The following is a 20,559-nucleotide window of genomic DNA, read 5'->3' on the forward strand; positions in this document are numbered from 1 at the left end:
AAGGGTCTAGGGACACCTTAGAGCCTCTTCCAGTACTTAAAGGGGGCCTACAGGAAAGCTGGGGAGGGACTCTTGATCTGGGAGTGTAGTGATAGGACAAGGGGTAACAGTTTTAAACTGAAAGAGGGAAGATTCAGACCAGATCTGAGGAAGAAATTTTTTACAATGAGGGTGGTGAGACACTGGCACAGGTTGCCCAGAGACGTGGTGGAGGCCCCATCCCTGAAGACATTCAAGGTCAGGTTGGACAGGGCTCTGAGCAACCTGATCTAGTTGAAGATGTGCCTGCTCATGTCAGGGGGGTTGGACTAGCTGACCTTCAAAGGCCCCTTCCAACCCAACCCATTCCATGGTTCTATGATCTCCCTGTACCCACACTGCTGGCGGTTCTGGGAGGGTGGGCATGGCCACGTGCACCGCCAAGGTCTCTGGTGACCAAAGTAAGATTTAAAGAAAGTAGAACTGCACTTAAAAGAAAGGCAGAGACATTTTAAAAAATATTTTCTTAAAACCACCAAATTACTTCTCCTTGTTATAAGTTATTGCTGTAAACAGAAAAAACAGAGAAGCTGGCTCCTGCAGGGACTGCTGACTACGGCAATTTTTGACTGCTTGTGACTCCTGAGTATCCCACAGCGAAATTCCTGTAATGCATGATTTTGAATTATGCTTTAAAAACACCCTGTATAAATAGTGAAGATTAACCAGCAGGATAAGTGTTCAGGCCATATGTGCATGTTTGACTTGTTTTAGCCTTGCAATTAAGGCTTCCTGAAATTGTAGCTTTGTATTTGAAGAATAAGCTAGCAGGCTTTCAATTTATAAGGTGTTAATGTTTAATTTAAAAAACGGTTTAAGATCACCAAGACTGGAAAAATCTTAGTATTTCTCAAAGGCTGAAAAATGGCATAGCATAATGACTACTCTAGTTATCTTATTCTTCTGCAAAACAGATTATGTTCAGCAAATTCATTAGCACGTTTGAAGTAGAATTTCACATAAAAGTGATGTAAGCGAAGGGCAATATTTTTAAATTAATTTTCATTTAAAACCTCCAAACTAATCATAGCAAGATTGATGAATGAAGAGATACGAGAGGAAGTGTAACAGCCTGAAAATTTACAAACTGACAATTCTGTCTTCCTTGAAAGTTTTGATCATCTACTAAATCCTACATATTAAGCATTATATTCTAGCTTGTTTTCCAGTTCAAATAAAGTTTATTTCAAGGAGATATACCCACTTCCCCCGCTCCTCAAACCAGCACCAAGAAGTTAAGAAGTAATAGCAAAGCAAAAAAGCAGAGACAGCTTAAAGAGGACAGTCACATTTTCATTCATTTGGATGAATACTGCACAATGTTTTTCTGCACCACGGTAAAATTCAATGAAAACTGAATTTCTCTGGCATATTTCATATGTTCAACTCTTACTTTTTCATCACTTTCCCTATGTTCCCGGTAAACTGTTTACAGTGCCTAACTGACTGTCCCATATACATTCAATAAAGCTGTACTGCAACAGCGGTAGGCCTGAGAGAAGCAGATCTTAAGACCATGCACGTGAGATGATACTGAGGATAAGGACGATAACCAGCTCGTTTAACAAACTCCACACTAATTTCAGGAGGCCCCCTAGAAGTGACTGCACCCCATTCATATATGCTACATACGACCATAAGTGCCCACGAGCCTTTTGAGAACATGGGGTGACATTCAAGAAATTAACACAAGATGTAATCACACAACTTGAGAAAACAATGGTATTGCAACCAAAGCAAGAACGGACATTTTCCCAACTGTGCGATGGAAATCTCCATCCCAACGTGGATGGAAATAAAAGAGAAAAAATATCCCTAACAAGCAGATAAGCTACTTGAAAAAGAGTAGTAAGAACTTCTTTGAACTATGTCATGTCTTCCATACAGTACAGTACAAGGTACAGTTCATCTCAGCTTACCATAGATCAATACTTTTATTATTTATGACTGAAAATATTTCAAACTTTAATCAGATAAATCTGTAATCCTGTATGAAAGATGACGATAATTGCTTTTTATTAGATTAACCCTTTAAGAAGGAGCAGCTTTGACAGTTCATGGCACACGCATCCCTGGCAAAGCTGGTGTTTGTAGCCCTTTATTTCTATTTTCTTCCTTTGTTATTTTTACAAGGTTGTTGTAAGAACTTTGGGATGATGAGAAACAACACTGAATTACTGGATATTCCTGTTTACCTCATTGTTATGAGGTCAAGTTAGGTCTAACTGTCAAGTTAGACAGAGTAAGAAAGACCATTGCGTACACTCAGTCTTTTTAAGTGGCATAAAATTATGTTCCTTGAAAGAGACAACAACAATTCGCACAAACGTTTAAGACTAACCAAAAATTCTTAATAAATAATGATGTTTCTACCAATAGTTTGGATTTCTTTTACTTATGAGGGATACAAAGAGTAGAAAGATTTAGTTACCTAATAAAACTTGGTATTTTCAACTATAATTCCAAGAATGTCTGTAGAGAGATTAAAACTTTTGGCTGTGTTCCTGTATCTTATCTTATGCTTTTCTAGACTCTAAAAGAGAAGTACATTAACCTCATTAGGATTTTGCTTGTTTATTAAAAACACAAAACAAAACAATTATGGGATTTGCATCCATACTGAGGTAGAATCTATCGAGATATACATTAATAGCCATAAATTAGAAGATCTTACATTATTTAAAATAATTTCCTTTCTTTTTCTTTTGTTTAATGCAGTGAAACGGAGAGCAAACCTCAGCTAGGAGTTTATCCCATCCTAAATAAGCCCACCAGTTACTCGCTGGATTCTCCACGATCCCAACAGAGAGCAGAAAGGGAATTACACACGCGAGAAATGTTTGAATGGAGAGGCACGCACTTAAATTGAGGACTTTTAGAAAAGTCCACAAGGACATCTGAGCTATAGAGAATAAACATCTTTAACACGTATTTCTAACTCCGCTTGCCTTATCCAAATAAAGTCCACCACCAGTTTGAGTTGGTTTCAAAGCTGAAGTCCTGTCCATGATTTTAACCTAAGTAAAAAACTAATTTTCATTGTTTTCATGGATATTTCAGCTTGTGCTGGCCAGCCTGAGCCCTTTGCCAACCTGGACATACGTCTCTCCTGCACCAGACTCCAGAGAGCACAGACGCTTGGATTTAGCCCAGAGCTCAGCTCTCACTGAACTATTTTGAAGATAGTGATCTAATAATGAAGGTTTAACTCCAAAATAGAAGACTAAATCCCTCGAATGGTATGCTGGGGCTGGATTGCGCATCTCACGGGGCGGTCCTCTGAAGAGATGGGCTAAAGCCCTCATGTCCTTTGGGGAGTAAATACGTCACATCGTATAGACACAGATATGCTCTCTTCCTTGAAAATTACTATCTGGGGGACATTGGACTGACTTTACCATAAACCCATTTTCTAAATAGCTATTTGAGCTTTTGTCTTCTAGAGAAAAATTAAAAAGTGCTAACAGTTTCTAGGCTTCATGAAAGGGTGAAGCTATTAGCTTCCCACAACTACAAAAAAGCCACTCTCAATCCTCTTCTCTCCTGATTTTTAGATGACGGTAAGACAAAATAAGCACTATGAACTGAATGATAAGTCTGTCGCCATTTCAGTTGTCCCACTGTGTGATTTAGAAATAAATATAAAAAATCATGCAAAACTACTGAAATGATAGTTTTAGTACCTGTATTAAAAGAGCAAAAATAATAAAACTAGTAAAATAGTAAACCTGTAGAACTAGACTCAAGCAGACAGCTTGATACAAGGAAGAGCTTCCATTAGAGGAAGGAAATAAATGGAGCTGGGACAGAAACCAACACTAATTTTGAAACAGCTGTGGCATAAAACCCGACTGTAGAAGACAGCAATCATCGTGTGAACTGCTAAGCACCAAGGTAAGCACATGCCACCTTCATTTAGCTCACGACGCCTGAAGTGATGTGTATATTTAGACATAGCGCAGAAAGCATGCAAAACGGGACATCTCTAACTGAAATCTGCGAGTTGCTTGTTTGTTTTGACAGCACCAAGATTTAAAAATAGCTGAATTTGTTTTTTAAAATACAACTCGTTCTTTTCAGGCAACATCTTTTCATGCTGTAGACCGCCCGTTAACTACAAATACAGTGTATGCTAAGAAAACAGGATGAATATAAATGTCTTCAAGCCCAGTCACATAAATCTCACACAATGTTAACCCTGGAGATTCTTTCTTACCATTAATAGAAAATACAGTCATCCTTTACTTGTCACCCCAAACTGGGAAATATCTTAAAATGCGTTAAAAAAACAATACAACTACATTGTCAGATTTCATTTGATTTTTGGATTGAAGGGAACCAAAAGCCTATCTCAAAAGAGAATTCCTGAGGAGGATATAACCTCTCTGCTTGGTTGCCCTCCTGCATTCTTGAAGGAAAGAATGCATAAGTTGGGGGCCAACATTTTCTAAAGAAAAAACATATGGTTGTTTTTCATACTGGCCAGGGATGTATACAAAGAACAGCTAACTAAATATAATAATGAGTCCACTGATTCATTTTCTTTCAGAACTATTTATCTAAATCAGTAAATAGATAATTCAAAAAAAATAATTAAAAAAAAAACCCTCAGGAACACAGCTTCTAATTAGAAACATCACATTTTGACTTCGGTTTTATTGTGGCAACGTGCCATTCTGACCAACCAAATCAAGACGTGGCGGTTGCAGTTTATTTAAACAGTAGTCCTGTGCAGCTAGCAGGTTTCCAGATGTGCTACTCCACATCCCTGCAACCAATAAATAAGAGGAGGAGGACTGTCGGAATGCTAACATTTGCTCCAGAAAATTGCTCGAAGAGTTAAAGACAGGGATGATAAAAGCGGCTGCACCGGTTCTTGTCACGGTGCCAGAACTGAATGTTTACCCAGCGCTGCGTCCCCACCAGATGGGGTGAAAAAAAAATATGTGGAAAGTCTCTTTTCCCAACCATTTTGCCATGAAGAAGGGTATAGCAAAGCAAAACAGATGATTTATGTGGTAGAAACAGACCCATAAAGACACAGTCAAATAGCTGCCTGTAGGTTTCTTCGTGTTTATGTTAGAAGACATTTTGGGGGAGCATCTGCAATCTAAACACTATCATGTTATTTCCATGGCCCATCATTTTGCCTGTCATTATATTTATAATTCACGCACTCCAGTCTTACAGCTTGTGCTGCAAGAGGGGCTCGAGATTGGGACGGCTGAACTTTGGGGTTGGGTTATGTTTTATTTCTCGACCAAGGCCGCAGGTATACAGCTCTGGAAGATCCTGAATGTTCCTAGTGATGGGCGCTTTGCATGTCTTTGTAACTCTCCAGTGTCTAGAGCAGCAGTCCAGTATCTGAGACCCAGCAGAAGTTAGAGCCGGGTGGAAGTGCCAAAGTGAGGGAAGAGGGATGACAAAGCAAGGTTGAAATCAAGAACCTTTCTGCAGACTGCGCATGAAGCGGGCTGCCTGGCCATAAATCACTAAGCCAAAGCACCAGAAAATGTTTTATCAGCTTTTTCCCTCTCCTAAAACAGAGGGAAGACTCTCTGCCGAACCAAGATCTACCCTGAGGACCGGGTGGAGGATTAGCAGGCAAGGCCAAGGAACAGCTGAGCCAGAGCCAGGACGATGCATATATCATGACTGACTTCCCCGGGCCTGAGGGAAGCTCTTGCTTGGGAAAGGAATTTTTTTCCAAGAACTGCCTGAATTTCCATCGCTGGTGCATGTGGTCCCACTAGCGGTCCCTGTCTGACCTGCCCAGCATGCTTATGAGCAGCTCAACTCTTCATAACTCAACAACTCTTCTCATGCGGGCTCCTGCTTCGCCATGTCCTAAATCCTTCACCTGCTGCAAATAGACTCGGTTACGCGCTGCCAATACACGCTATAAACCCCACAAGGTACTGAGGATGAAATAACAGCCATTACCAAAGCTGCTGCCCCTCCTGAGGCCACGGATGGTTTTCAGTGCATTGGACTGACATCTCTAGATTAAAACAATGAAAAATTAAAAAACCTTCTTCCTCCATCAACTTCCCCATACACAGGCCAGGGCAACACTGTAAGAACCACAGTCATAAACCGATGAAGTGATAATAAACATATGAAAAGTAAGAAATCTTTGATTATGTATAGAGAGATCAGGAAGACAGCTAAACGCATGTTGAGAATCCATCAGTTCTTATGTCTAAAGGTGCTTCTAGGTATGTATTGTGCCTGCTTCCTTGAAAGAGAGAGTTGGCACAGAATTCTATAGAAGCAGGATATCATCCATTAACGTTTTAAACCAGCCAGTGTAGCCTATAAAAATTGAGATGCAGATCCTAAGAAAAATGGGAAGGGGGTTGGACAGACAGGATTTTGCCCTTCGTGAGTTACCCAGACATTTCCAGAGTTAACTGCATCTGGCTGTCTACCACGATTTTTATCTGTAAAAAAACCCCCAAACCCAACACCTAAATAAGATGCACCGTATATGGCAAGACTGTTGCTTGGGCTGCTAAAGACAATCTGAAAGACTCTTTATTACAGCTAACAAAAGCCAAACTCAAAGTGCAAAGTATAATACTTTTCCCTTGATTTATATTCGTGGATAGTACGGATGTGGATAACTTCAGACAAATCTGCTTTCTTCAACGTTTTGGCAGGCACTGCATTCCTACAGAGCAGGAACTACCTGTTCCGTGTGTGTGTTTCTGGTTGAATTGTCTCTACGCAAAATCCCTCTTTCTAAGCATTCTCAAACACATACAAACAAAGGCACTCCAAAGAAATAGCGACATTAGGCAAAGAGCTGGACGTGCCTGGGAGTTTCTTTTATAAACCTCACTCAAAATACTTTTCTCACCCATTTCAAGATTGTCTCATTGCCGTTTTTCTGCTAGTACAGCCAGAACTACCTGATTTAATGAAGCAGGCACTGACTACCAAAGGCCAGTGTGTTACTACCTGGATATCCATCACAGACCCATACTGGTAGCTTTAATACTGATTTGTATATTTTAAAGTAATATTCTTCTTCTGATAAGCTGCAACTCTTTTAGAAAGGCTTCCTCCCACATAATTTTTTTCTATCTCAGCTGCCAAATGTCTACAGAAGTGCATTTGCATTCTATGTGTGATAATGTAATTTATAGTAATATAAAATTTGAGACACAGCTTGACAGAAATCCCAGAGTCTGTAACTTGGTCCATTTCTTGCACATTATTGTGACAAACATGGCTTTTTAAGACATCTCCAACAAATTATATGCCAGAGTGCACCATCTAGACTGCTTGAACTCAGTATGACGAATTCAAACATAACAGGGATCCCCTAAAATTTCTTAAAGTACTTTAAATATGTTACATAATTAAGTATCTATTATGACTACGGTCCACATCCTGCTTCCACGAAATCAAGTAAAGTTTTGGCATTGACTTCTACAGAAGCTGGACATTTTCCTGTGATGTTTTAGTTTAGATAAATCACGGCTAACGTAGTTTTAAATGCATTCTTTGATGGCATGGATTTAGAGCAAGTCTCCAGTCTGATCAGAATATATTACCTAACGTTACTCATCAAGGCTGGTTGAAAACTATACCAAATTCTGCTAACTGCGGATTAGTCCGACTGTAAACTTAAACCCAGCAGAACGGTTAATTTTAGCTGAGAGTTACTACAGAACATCTGCTTCTGAACAGTTTTCCTACGACCTTTTAACACTGATAGGAGGGAATAACAACTTGTGAGTTACCTTTATGAGAACATAGCAAATTTTTTTAAAAATTGAAAAAACAAACCAGCTTCAAACAGTGTTTAACCAGCATAACACCTACACGATTGAACACCTGAACTAACGAAACATGCTGCTGTTCTGTCAGCCACTTACGCCAAAGGCCCCGTGCATGCTTCATGTATTAGTCTCCCTTGGATGATCTGAAACTCAGACATCTCCCAACACAAATAAATATTTTCGTTTGGAATGGTTGGGTAAATCTCTTGGATTTCCTATTTTTTAGGAAGCAGAGTCTAGGAAAAGACTGTGCTTTTGTCAAACTTCTGGCTTACGCACGGTGCTAGGCGTGGGGAACAACTGACTTCTTGCTCCTCTCCTCTTTCCAAGAAGGACAATAATTGTTGGCTGTGTGACACCCCTTATCAGTTCAGATTTCGGGTATTTTGTATGTAGAGGTAATAAGTTCTGTACAGTCCTAACAGACTCCTGCCAACTTGGACTGGGAGAGTAAACAGACATCAAGGATCTGCTTTCCCTTATATATCCACCCTCAGCTTCTGAAGGAACATAAGGATGTTCAAGCCCAAGCAAGTCCAAGTCACAAGTGAGCAGTTTGCGGCTATAGAGTAATGGAAAGCCAGTGTAAAAAATACAAAGCATACATTATCTCTAGCCAAAGCGCAAGACAAATGATACGTCAAGTCCTAAAATTGTGTTTTGTGGCTTCAGCTGTGCTCAGACTACGAAATACCTGAACACTGCTGCAATAGGAAAATATAAGCCATAGATATTGTCGCTGACACAAGATACTGCACACGATATGGCAGAAAACAAAATTGTATCCACTTGTCAACAAGTTGGGTTTGCTTCTATTTTTATTATTAGAAAGTAAGAACAATTCTGCAGTAAATTAAATCCATCAGGCCATGGGGGACCGGAGATCAGTCCAGAATATGATGTAGGATGTCTTCGTTACTAATATTCATACCAAAATCTGAAACCAAAATTTTGTGCTTGGACACCTCAAGTGGAAGTGTAATTCATCTTCCTAACAAGAATTCATGTCCTGTTTTAAACTGAGGGAACTTGGAATACATTTGGGATTCTGGAGAAAACATATGAATGGATGCTGAGCAAAGCAGAAAATTAAAATATTGAAATGCAAATTGTCATTACTTTTCAGGGGTAGGATTTCAGTAAGATTAACTGAGCAGTCCATAGCTGTTTTCTGGCCATTGATTTGACCTGTCTGCACATTTCAGATGACAACATTATATTGGGGTTTATTGCCACTTATATCAGGTTTTTTTTATTGACACGCATGAGGCTCTTATGACCTAGGCAGGACCACTTACTACTGCAGGGCAAAAATCAACCTACCTAAATCTGTGTGAGTCCTACTAATATCAGACAACTAGACATAAGGATAAAATCCTGATTTCCAGAACGAAACTCCCTTTGACATCAGGTATGCCCCCCAACAGAGATCTAAACTGAAGCTCGGGTACTAATCTCCATCCACTAAAGTTTCAGACCATCATGGAGATGGTCTTTTCTATCCAGAATGCAACATTTTCAAGCGACGACGAGACTTCCCCAGAAGAGTCTGCCCGTTGGCTTTACCTGCATCAGCAGCTGTGATCAGTAGCACGTACTGCTCCTTGGCCTCCCGGTCCAGGCTCTGCACCAAGCGCAGTTCTCCGCTGGCCGAGAGAGTGAAGGCTCCTTCTTCGTTTCCAGCCACCAGCACGTAAGTAAGCTTGCTGTTCAGGCCTTGATCATCGTCCCTTGCCACAACCTACAAAAGCAAAGCAAACGCGTGGGAAGAAATATCAAGAACTGACGCATGCAGGGTCTGTAAAATTTTATTGGGATAGAGGAACTATTCTTTACGACATGAATACAAATTAACGGACTGAATTAATCCAAATGCTTTAAGGGCTAGTACAAATTAGCTGTAATTGTAAAAATGACTCAACACAGTGGTGATGGACTTAAAAGCATAGTTTGAAAATATTAAATAGGCTATTACTTATTTTTCTCAGGCATAAATACAGTAAAGATTGTGTTGGGGCTTAGTGAAAACTACAGATGATCTAGTATAGGCTGAGCCCCACCCCAAAGCAAGCACTGCATGTCCTGCCCAGAGAGGTGGTGGAGTCTCCGTCTCTGGAGACATTCAAAACCCGCCTGGATGCGTTCCTGTCCAACCTGCTCTGGGTGACCCTGCTCTGGCAGGGGGGTTGGACTAGGTGATCTCCAGAGGTCCCTTCCAACCCCTACCATTCTGTGATTCTCTGGATCCATTTAATGCTTTTCAGTGTCTGGCACAGAGCCTCATCCCATGTAGGCAATGATCAGACTGAGAGATTTGTTGCATGACAGTTGAGATTGAGATGAGAGATAGAGCAAACTCTTAAAGTCCCAGGAGGGAAGAAAGGTAGGAAAAACACAAAACTCCAAAGCATCATATATAAACTGTTGGTAAAAAACAAGCAAAAAAACCCCAAACCCTACTCAAACAAATAAAAAGCAAATCAAGACAACAACCACTGCATGTTGGACTACAGCCAAGAGGCAACTTTTCAATCATCTTGCACCTTTTGAATTTTGAAGGAAAGGCACTATACATTAATACCATATACTGAGGCATGTGACTAATTGTAGGAGACACATATTTATTTGCCAAATATACTCACCTGAAGAATAACTTTCGGGAGCGTCTCTAAATTCTCAGGGACGTTCACAGAGTAGGGAGAAAGTTCAAATGTGGGAATGTAATCATTGACGTCCTTCAGAATAATACTGACTGTCGTGGTGTCAGTCCTCGGGCTGCTCCCGCGGTCGGACGACTGAACAGTCAGTGTATAGGAGGGTTTTTTCTCTCTGTCCAAAGGCTTGGCGACTGTTATCACCCCGGTCACAGAATCGATCCGAAACTCATTATTGTCATCTCCGCTCACAATGGCATAGCGGACCTGCCCATTGGTACCTTCATCTCCATCCGTAGCGAACACCTGGATTAAATCTGTCCCTGTCAAGGTATTTTCCCCCACCTCTACTTTATAAAGCTTTTGGGCAAAAAGCGGGTTATTGTCATTAATGTCCAGGACTATAACCACCACATCCGTAGATGAAGAGAGGGGTGGCTGGCCCTTGTCTGTGGCTACCACAGTCAAGGTGTAGTTGGACACGGCTTCTCTGTCGAGCTCCCCGGTAAGCCTCACTTCACCGTCAATAGTGCCGATGCTGAACTTGTTTCCCAGCGGCCGGAGCAGACTGTATTCGATGTAGCTGTTCGGACCGCTGTCAGGATCGGTCGCCTGCGCTTTGAACACGATCGTATCTATCGGCGTGTTTTCCGGGACGTAGGTCAGCTTCGGGGAGATAAAACTTGGAGGGCTGTCATTCACATCGAGCAGAATAATTGAGACTTGGGCTGTGCTCGTGTACCTGGAGGCTGGGAGAGGGGCCATGTCGTGGACTTGCATGACGAGGCTGTAGAAGGACTGGCTTTCCCGGTCCAGAGGCTGCCTGATGCTCAGCACCCCGCTGTTGTCGATGTCAAACTGCCCCATGCTGTCTCCCGACGCGATGCTGAAGGAGAGCTGCGAGTTGGAGCCTGGTGGGCAGGGAGAAGAAAGGTAGAGAATGTGACTTCATCCCACTGACCTAGATATAAATGTTTCTGGCCTCATTTCTTATGGAAACGAGGGTTGTACGATCATGCTGCCTCCTCATCACCATTTTTGAAGCCATCAGCTAATTTCAGCCAAGTTTCACAGCGGAGCAGAAGCCTTTGAAATAATTATTTTCCGAGAAGAGTTGAAGAGAGAGAGAGGGAAGGATGTTAATTGGAGCGACCGCAGAGGGAACGGCCAGCAGAGCTCCTCTCTGCATTTCATTCAGCAGGAGCTGAATATGTGAACAACACAGTGGCAACATGCGTAATTTCTTCCCCATCTACAATGGCGAGGGACAAAGGTTTTGAAGGGTTTTCCTTCAGAAACCAAGACTCAATAGTTCTGCTGCTCACTGACCAGCTGTTTTCCTCCATTCTCCCCAGTTCAACTAAGCAACATTATTACTAATGTAATTATTTCATGAATTCTTGCACCCAATGAAGAAAAGGCACAAGCAGAAACTCCCAAGCCTAGCTGGAGCAAGCCAAGAGTGAATACTGAGGAGAGGTATGCTTCCCATATATGGCATGGAATTCCAGAATATCAGATGAACAGCCCTCGTCTTATGATCGAAACCTAACTAGCAATTATGGTCAAGGGAGAGATTTATAACTCTGGTAAGGGAAATGCAATCTGAATCCCGACAAGGCTGTGAAATGACCTTAAATATGCCATACAGGAAACGTATGTTACCACTTCAACTCCAGAGTTCGCTCTAAACAACTAATTTTTGTGAACACCTAATCGCAATAAGTCTTCTCTCATATACATCCATACATATATCTTACTCCTATTTTAATTAATTTTCAAAATTTTGTTCTCTTGTTTTGGGTCATAAAGGCTGTGATTTAGGATTAGGAGATTAACAGACCATTCGCTACTAATTTACCCCTCAAACTCACTTTTTCAAAGAAACCAAGCTGCCTGCTCAAATATCTGATGACTTTGCTGTGCCTTTTGTCATACCCTCTGATTGAATTGCTTTGATAATAAAATTATTCCTGCATTAGATTTATTAATCTCTGCTGTTGATTATGCTCAGACTTGGGAACTCTAGTCTTACTTGTCTTTCCCCCAGCGGCTACTCTAATTGGCATCTTTCACTCTCTCTTCTTCTCTTGTAGGAACTTAATTATAAAATACATAGAAGCAAACATGAAAGACAAAAATATTTTAATGCAATTAAAGAAATTAATACATTTGTATGCCAGATATTAGTGTTTCTACATTACTTTGATCAAGTGAAGCACTGTGAAAGTTTAATGCTAGTCTATTTTTTGTTCAGCTGCATTTTCAAATGACTAATTATACGGATGAAAGTCTTCTGATTTCAGTAAAGTACTTTCTGGCAATTCAAGATTTTTGTCATTTGACTTTGGAGATGGGTAGGAATTAGATCCTACAGAATAAAATTACTTTAAAAATACTTTTTTTTTTCCCCCCAGTGTTTTCTGTGGCAGTGCTTGTTCCTACAAAATTTACTGCTTTTTCTTCTTTATCTCATCTCCATGTACCCTTTTCATTCTGTCTCCTGTATTCTCATAGGTTTCACCACTGCTAATGCTTATATAGATTAAGCTGTGAAAGAGAAGGAGAGTTCCCTAAATATCAGTGGAGCCAGATCTCCACTTAATGAACTACTTTTTTTTAAACACAGCTGGTTTCATGCTCCTCATCTATCCCTTCTCCCCACGTTTGGAACTGGGCTTTTCTTAGAGAGAATGCAGGGGCATCATCTTTACTGAGCGTTGGGGTTATTTAATCTGAGGGTTAATCTGATAAAACTCTGAGTGAGAGCTCAGACATGGAGCCACTGATTTAACGATGATGTTCTTTTATGGGTCTCATTTCTATTTTTATTTATTTACTAATGAGACAAAAAAAAAAAATCCTACTCTCCCGCCATTCTGTAAATACCTGTAGAGTCTAACTGGAAAATCCCACCGTGGTTTTGCCTGAAGGAATATCTTGCTATACTTTTTAGCAACTAGACAAATGTGTGCTCTGCCCTGAGATTTTTCCTGTTAATTCAACATGGAAAAAATTAAAATCTGAATCTCAAATTGAACGCGTTTAAGGAAGCGGAGTTCTTTGTTGCTCCGTAAATAACCAAGAGCTGCAGTTGATATTCACTATGCATCTGTATACAAAACTACGCCAGCTGAGATAAACAGCTACTGTTTCCAAAGGGGCGTGTTGAGCAAGGAAATGAAAAGGAGCAGTTTCACTATCACCACGTTTTTGCCTTTTATCAGTGTTTATCCTAAAACAACAGGCATACCTCACTATAAAACAATGTCTTTTCAGAGCTCCTTCAAACTATGGGATCATATAACGTAAATAAGCAACAAAATTTTATTTGTGCGCATTGAGTGCGTTATCTGTGAGCCACATGCAGAGGAGTATAGTACTAGCTATTTCTGTACTCTAGATAAATATAAGACGACACAGGATAACAAGTTTGGGCTTGAAACAGAAACACCAATAGATCATAACATTTGCTGAAGTTACAGTCCTATGGGGAAACTCAACCTGGCACGCTCTTGGAATGAAATTTCTGCCCTATTAATTTTAAATCCAGCCTGTTAGAAAAGTAAGTCTGCCAGAAAATATAAAAGGCGGCATATCTGGCTTTTCATTGCACTGCTCCTCAAATACTCATTTGCTTCCTTGATAATTGAGTGGATGATGAACGTAAAACGATATGTCAGTGCTATGATATAGTTCACGACCACTGCGCACAGATGGAAATTAATGTATGAGGTGCGAGAGAAAAGGAAAACAGACCCATAATGGTTAAGTGAAATTAACTTCCAAAAAGATTTGAAACCAAGCACTGTCCTCCTAATAGGAAAATAAGAAATAAAAGAGGAGATAGATTAGACACAAACCCATTTATCTACAGGTCTGAAGGAATAACCCCATCCCTGGATATGCATGATACAAGCACAAATTCCTCCTCCAACTTAATGTTAGTTAACATAAAAGCTTTAACGAGCGTGGTGAAAGAGAGATCCATGCAAGAATAGCCAATATCACCAAGTTATAATCTGTGACTTGTTGGCTTATTTTATGGAATCTCTTCTCGCTCACTGAGTTTGATCTCAAAACCAGTTGCACAATTTTTACCATGGAAAGTTCTATCCATCAGCACAAAATTTATGTTCCCACAAAAATGTTTGAGTTCAACAACTCAGCATTTCCTGAGGAAAAAACCGTTTTACCGAATAATCTTGATCAGCTCAGTCGTTTTACGTGCATAAACTGGGATTCCTTGAAGCATGTAGGTGTTTTGCGCTTGAAGCACACATTTCAGTCTAAGACATTTCTATGGGCTTTGCTGAGCCGGTGTCAAGTTGAGAGGAGAGAAGGTTGCTTAACGTGTCACAAAAATAACCTTCACCTGTAAAGTCACTATGAGTGTTATGAATAATTTTGTATTAAGTCACACTGACTAATGTCTGTGGACACATAAGAAAATGCAGTATGCTATGCAAGGCTTTTTTATGTATTTTATGGACATATTCTATTATTATTCTTGCTTGGACATAAACTGTATGGCAAAATGGTTAAGCAAGCCATAAAGATTGTATCTTTTACACTCCAACACATTAACACCTTCTAGAAGCTATAAATAATCCCAAGATTAAAGCTTATTTTAATGAGAAATTTTCCCAAGGTCTCTTTTAATCAGTTTTATAACCTCCACTATCAATATCCTGTAGATCACGAGTCTTTCCATGATACACTTAAAAATTACACTACATTTAAGATGACTGCAGATGACAACTCATATTGCCAGAACCTTATTTAGAATAAATTATGAAGTTTAAGAAAAAAAAACACAAAGAAAACAATCTGAAAGAACACTTTGGTCTAATTTAAATGTGCAACCTAAGCACCAGGGGAGAAATCATGGCATTCAACTGCTGTAACATGCTCTAGGTAAAATACAGCTCTGCAACTCCTTTCCGTAACAGCAGTTAAAGGTGGTATTTGAATGTATTTTTAATTTATCACAAATAAAAATATGGAAGAAACCACTCGCTTAAACCTAATGTGAAATATGAGAAAAATAACTTCTATTTACACAACATGCAGTGAATTTAAGCATATGATGGCGTCCTGAGGATACCTCTAATTTGCCCTTTCTACTAGGTTTTCCAATATATTGCGAAGGTGAAATACTTATTTATCATCAGAGATACAGAATATGAGGAAATGCCTACCATCATCTGCATCAGTAACACTGAAGTTGAGAATAGTGGATCCTGGAGCCAGGTTCTCCATCAAAGACGTGCTGTAGGAGGTCATGCTGAACACCGGCGGGTTATCGTTGATGTCCAATATATTGAAGTACACTCTGATGGTAGTAAATTGGCCTCCCCCATCTTCCGCACGGACGGTGAGAATGTAATACTGCTGTGCTTCGTAGTCCAGTGCGCGAGTCAGGTTGAAGACTCCGGTAACGGGGTTGAGGAAGAAGATACCCTCTTCGTCATCTTCACTTACGGTGTATGTGATTTCCCCATTGATGCCAGAGTCATCATCAGTGGCCAGAATGGCTGCCACTAAGGAACCTGCACAGCACGACAGCAAAATCAGTCGCTCACAAAGGGTAGCTCACCAGCGTGGTCAGAGCAGTTGACCACTACACAGAATCATCAAGCAGCTCTGTAGAACAAGAGGCATCCTCCAGCAGAAAGTCAAGCCTCAATATTGTATGACTAACTACTATGAAAGGTTCTTTCAAAGCTGAAAGGAACAGTATTCAGCATGATGGTTATTTTAAAGGGCTACTAAAATACCCCACAAAATGGCCATGAATATTTGTTTTTAACTGGGAATGTGTCCAGATTAGGCATCAACTGGGGCAAAAATACCTTTTGTCCTGCTGGGTATTTTCTTTCTACAACTCAAAGGACCCGCAGACAAATAAAAATAAAAACCTTCTAGAGATTTCTTTCTAAACACAGAAACCGAAATGTCAGTACATACCAAATATCCCAGCTCTACTTTTTGAAAAAGTGCCTTTGCAGGGTAACTGCGGTTAGAAAACTAGAAACCTTATAGGGGTCCGTTCTTCACTGTTTTCTGAAATTCAACTCCTTGTGAATCTGTGCCATTGTTTTCATTTCTGCATAGCTGCGTTCGCACGACTGACCTATCTTACTAAAGTTTGGGAATTAAGTGTCACTTTTTAGTATTTCAAACGCTAATTATAATTAAGTTCAGCTCATTTCCAAAAAAATAAAACATTTAATTTCTTTTCCATGGAACCAGATGAATTACGTGCATTGCAGCACAGTTAGCTATTTTCGAGCCACATGACGATGAAAACTGCTTATCAGCAGAATGAAGAATAGTGCTACAACTTCCTTTAACCCAGCTGAATATGCTGCTATCTTTTATATACACACGTCACGTATAAAATCAGCCTGTTTCTTCCTTTGGCATCCACCACTGCTGAGCTGGGTAAAAGGCACAAGTGTACACCCCATAAAAGACTGAAGAGAGAAGCCTTATCTTAACGTGGAGGGAATTATGCTCGCCATTTCCAGGGTTATTCCTGCTAAAACAGATGGAGCCTCAGGACCCTCGAGTGACAAGAGCTAAGAGCATAGATGGGGATCCTAGTCTAGGGTGTCCCTGCCCATGGCAGGGGAGTTGGAACTGGATGATCTTTAAGGTCCTTTCCAACTCTAACCATTCTGTGATTCTAAGATCAACAACCAAACCGCCCCTGTGCTACACAGATGTCTCGATTACTTCCAGATCATATTCCTGAGGCGCAGCTGATTGCACTGTAATCCTTTAACGCAAAACATGGCTGAATTTTGAGACTGTGAGACAAAGTGCGGAAGCTGGAGGCATGAGGGTAATCTTGGTTGTCCCGAGCTGAGCCTCCCACCCTTGTAAGTCAACGCCCTAAGTAAAAGCTTGAAAGCTATCATTGTGTCGTTTGCATCTCCTCTGTTTATTCATGTTTTAGAACAAGCTTCTAAGATGTTTCAGTTACTAATACTGACAGATGCTGTTTTTATACTAACAGTCTGTATAAAATACTGGAAACTTTTTATTGCAAGTAACATTACTTACTCATCTGGAGACTCATAATATAGCTCAATTTTTGAAAACTTTTTTTTTGGTCTAAATATTTTCTAGCTTACGACCTAACTTTTAAACATCAAAACACTCTTGCATATGAAACCAGCTTTAGAAGAAGAAAACAACAACTTAAGAGGCTGGTGATCATATTTAGGAACCGGAATTCATTATCTAAGGGTTAGATTTTTCTACAAAAAAAAACTTGTCAAAAACAGGAGTCAGAGATAAGATCAAGGAAATATGATGTTAGGGTTAGTAACTGAGTACATGCAGGGATTATTATTAGGGAATCGGTGTGTTACTGGCTGCCCAACAGTCACCCGTTTTGTGATCCTACACTTGATGAATGAAGTACTGCAAGTCATATTCACTGAAGACAGCTCACTAAAGCAATGCCAGCATCACCACAACATCTTCATGATAGGTTATGCTGTTTGTACCCTGTAAGTTGTTCCTCCTCCTACTTTTCCGTTTGCTGTTTTTTAAGTAGCCGCACCCAGAGGCTTCCATTGGGATACAGGCATAATTCCTATTCTGCATCTAGGATTTATGTGGGTGGTGACCATTTCTCTGTTTCCCATTGAAAAGAAACTTGACCTCACTAGTGATATGTTTTTTTCCTAGCAAGCAGACTTTCAGCATGATGCGATTCCTTCCGTTTCTCTGTCCCATCTGATAGATGCCTTCAGCACCTTCTGTTTCCTGGCCAACTCGGGTCTGCTACCCGCGCCCCATCAAGTCCTTGTGGATTGACAAAAAGAAAAAAAATCAGGCAATTTTAGAGCTGTTTCCTATTTACCTGGAGTGGCATCTTCCGGGATGTCGAAGGAATACACTGGCTTGGAGAATTTGGGGATGTGGTCATTAACATCACTAACAGTGATGTTTATTCTCATGTCTGAGGACTGCAGGCCGTCATCAGCACGAACCAGCAAGGAGTACTTGGAGCGGCGTTCCCGATCCAGGCGCTTGGTGGCTATCAGGTCTCCTGACTCGGGGTCAATGTGGAAGCTATCATCCGCACCGCTGATAATAGTGTATGTGACGAGGGCATTGGCTCCCTAAGTGAAAACAGAAGTGGTCAAATCAAGTTAATTTGCCAGGAAAACCACTTCGTAATTTTCAGTAAGACAAGAACAGTTCCGGTGACTGCACTTGGCGAGTATTTTTCAGAACGGTTTCCTTTAATAAACAGCTCTCCTGCCCAGTCCCTGCTTCAATCCCCCAGTGAAGACACACACAGTTTTTATTTATGAGACACGAAATGACAAGATTATCCAGAGACTTTTTGCTCCACTTTTCATAAAAGGATCGCATCCAGTCAATATCATAAAGCTCTGTTTAAATTTCAAGCCAGCATCACCGAGCAGCGTAACATCTTCCCTCCTTACAGGGAGCAGTGTTTATTCATCTTGGTTTAAGTTCAAAGGTTAAATTAAATCCCTGCCAGTGGTATCAGCTCTGCCTTTCTCACTTTCTGGAGGTGGGATGGAGGGAGGGATGTCAGGAGGGAGGACCAGGGGCAGCCACGCGTCAGCTCCACCAGCCAGCAGAAACGGCAAGAGATGCAGGTCCCCATCAGGAGAAACTCACAGGAGCTGTGCTGGCAGCAGCCCCTCAAAGGCCAGTTTCTGCATGGAAATACATTTATCCCCGTAAATAGAGAGCCCCAAAGTGACAAATCATGTGTCATTAAAATCACAGTTCTGTTCTCTTGGGTTGTGCTGGAAGTCAAAAGCATTTGCTTCTGGGTCAAACAAAGTATCTCATTTGTCCTCGGAAAAAAAGGATTCATATGGACTTTGAGCATTTTGGTTAAAAAGAAAATTAAGGAAAAGTAAAGTTACATAGAAAAATAATCAGTTTATTTTTTTTTCCCCACCTTAAAGGTTGAAATTAAGACTTAGGAAAAAAAATATGGAAACTTCCATTCAAAAACTATTGATACAGTGCGTTTTGCCTCAGCCCCGCCCTGTCACGAACACTGAGAGAAGCCACCTGCATCCCGTCTGTATCTTTGATTATTAACAAGAAAATTGATCTGCCTCACAGGTCTTAGCTCTGAGGAGCACTGAGGTTTCCTAGAAAAAGGGAAGCTACCGGAGCTCTCTTTCCATCCACCTCCTGGGGATGGGTTGTGCAGTGGGACACTGCAGCCAGAGGGTGGTCTATGGGATATAAGCGGCTGGCTAGAGTGTCCAGCACCAGCTTGGGTGACATTTCCTCCAAAAGCCAGTACTCAGCTAAAAGTTTTGCTTCTTAGCAGCCCAGAAGGTCAACTGCACCCTAGTCTGCATCAAAAGCAGCGTGGCCAGCAGGTCAAGGGAGGTGATTCTGCCCCTCTACTTCACTCTCGTGGGACTCCACCTGGAGTACTGCCTCCAGCTTTGGAGTCCTCAGCACAAAAAGGATGCGGACCTGTTGGAACAGGTCCAGAGGAGGGCCAGAAAGATGCTCCGAGGGCTGGAGCACCTCTGCTGTGAGGACAGACTGAGAGATTTGGGGTTGTTCAGCCTGGAGAAGAAAAGGTTCTGGGGAGACCTTATAGCGGCCTACTGCTATCTGAAAGGGCCTACGAGAAAGCTAGGGAGGGACTTTTTACAAGGGCATGTAGTGATAGGACAAGGGGTAGTGGCTTCAAACTGGAAGAGGGGAGATTGACATTAGATATCAGGAAGAAATTTCTCATTCTGAGGGTGGTGAGACACTGGCACAGGTTGCCCAGGGAAGCTGTGGATGCCCCATCCCTGGAGGTGTTCAAGGCCAGGCTGGATGGGGCTTTGAGCAGCCTGGTCTAGTGGGAGGTGTCATTGGAACGACATGATCTTTAAGGTCCCTTCCAACCCAAGCCATTCTATGATTCTACGATCTAAGGGAAAACAGAAAGCGACCTGAGATCCTGGGATCACATCCTTTTTTTTCCAAGACAGGGCATGAACCTCCAGTGTTGGATACATGTACCTATACCCCGTGTGCTGACTATGCCCGGACATGCA

At 41.1% G+C, this 20,559-nt stretch overlaps 1 protein-coding gene across 1 annotated transcript in view; it reads right to left on the reverse strand.

The window, feature by feature from the left end:
- The window catches only part of FAT4 (FAT atypical cadherin 4), a 149,796-nt gene that overhangs the window by 50,118 nt on the left and 79,119 nt on the right, over window positions 1-20,559 (reverse strand). Inside the window, exons 3-6 of the mRNA XM_063336202.1 lie at window positions 18,363-18,624; window positions 15,685-16,035; window positions 10,472-11,394; window positions 9,396-9,570 (exon numbers count right to left, since the gene is read on the reverse strand). Of these exons, the coding sequence (XP_063192272.1) occupies window positions 9,396-9,570; window positions 10,472-11,394; window positions 15,685-16,035; window positions 18,363-18,624 (1,711 nt within the window). The remainder of the gene's footprint in view (window positions 1-9,395; window positions 9,571-10,471; window positions 11,395-15,684; window positions 16,036-18,362; window positions 18,625-20,559) is intronic.

Source organism: Chroicocephalus ridibundus, chromosome 5 (assembly GCF_963924245.1).
Source record: "Chroicocephalus ridibundus chromosome 5, bChrRid1.1, whole genome shotgun sequence".
In the NCBI taxonomy this organism is placed as follows: Eukaryota; Metazoa; Chordata; class Aves; order Charadriiformes; family Laridae; genus Chroicocephalus; species Chroicocephalus ridibundus.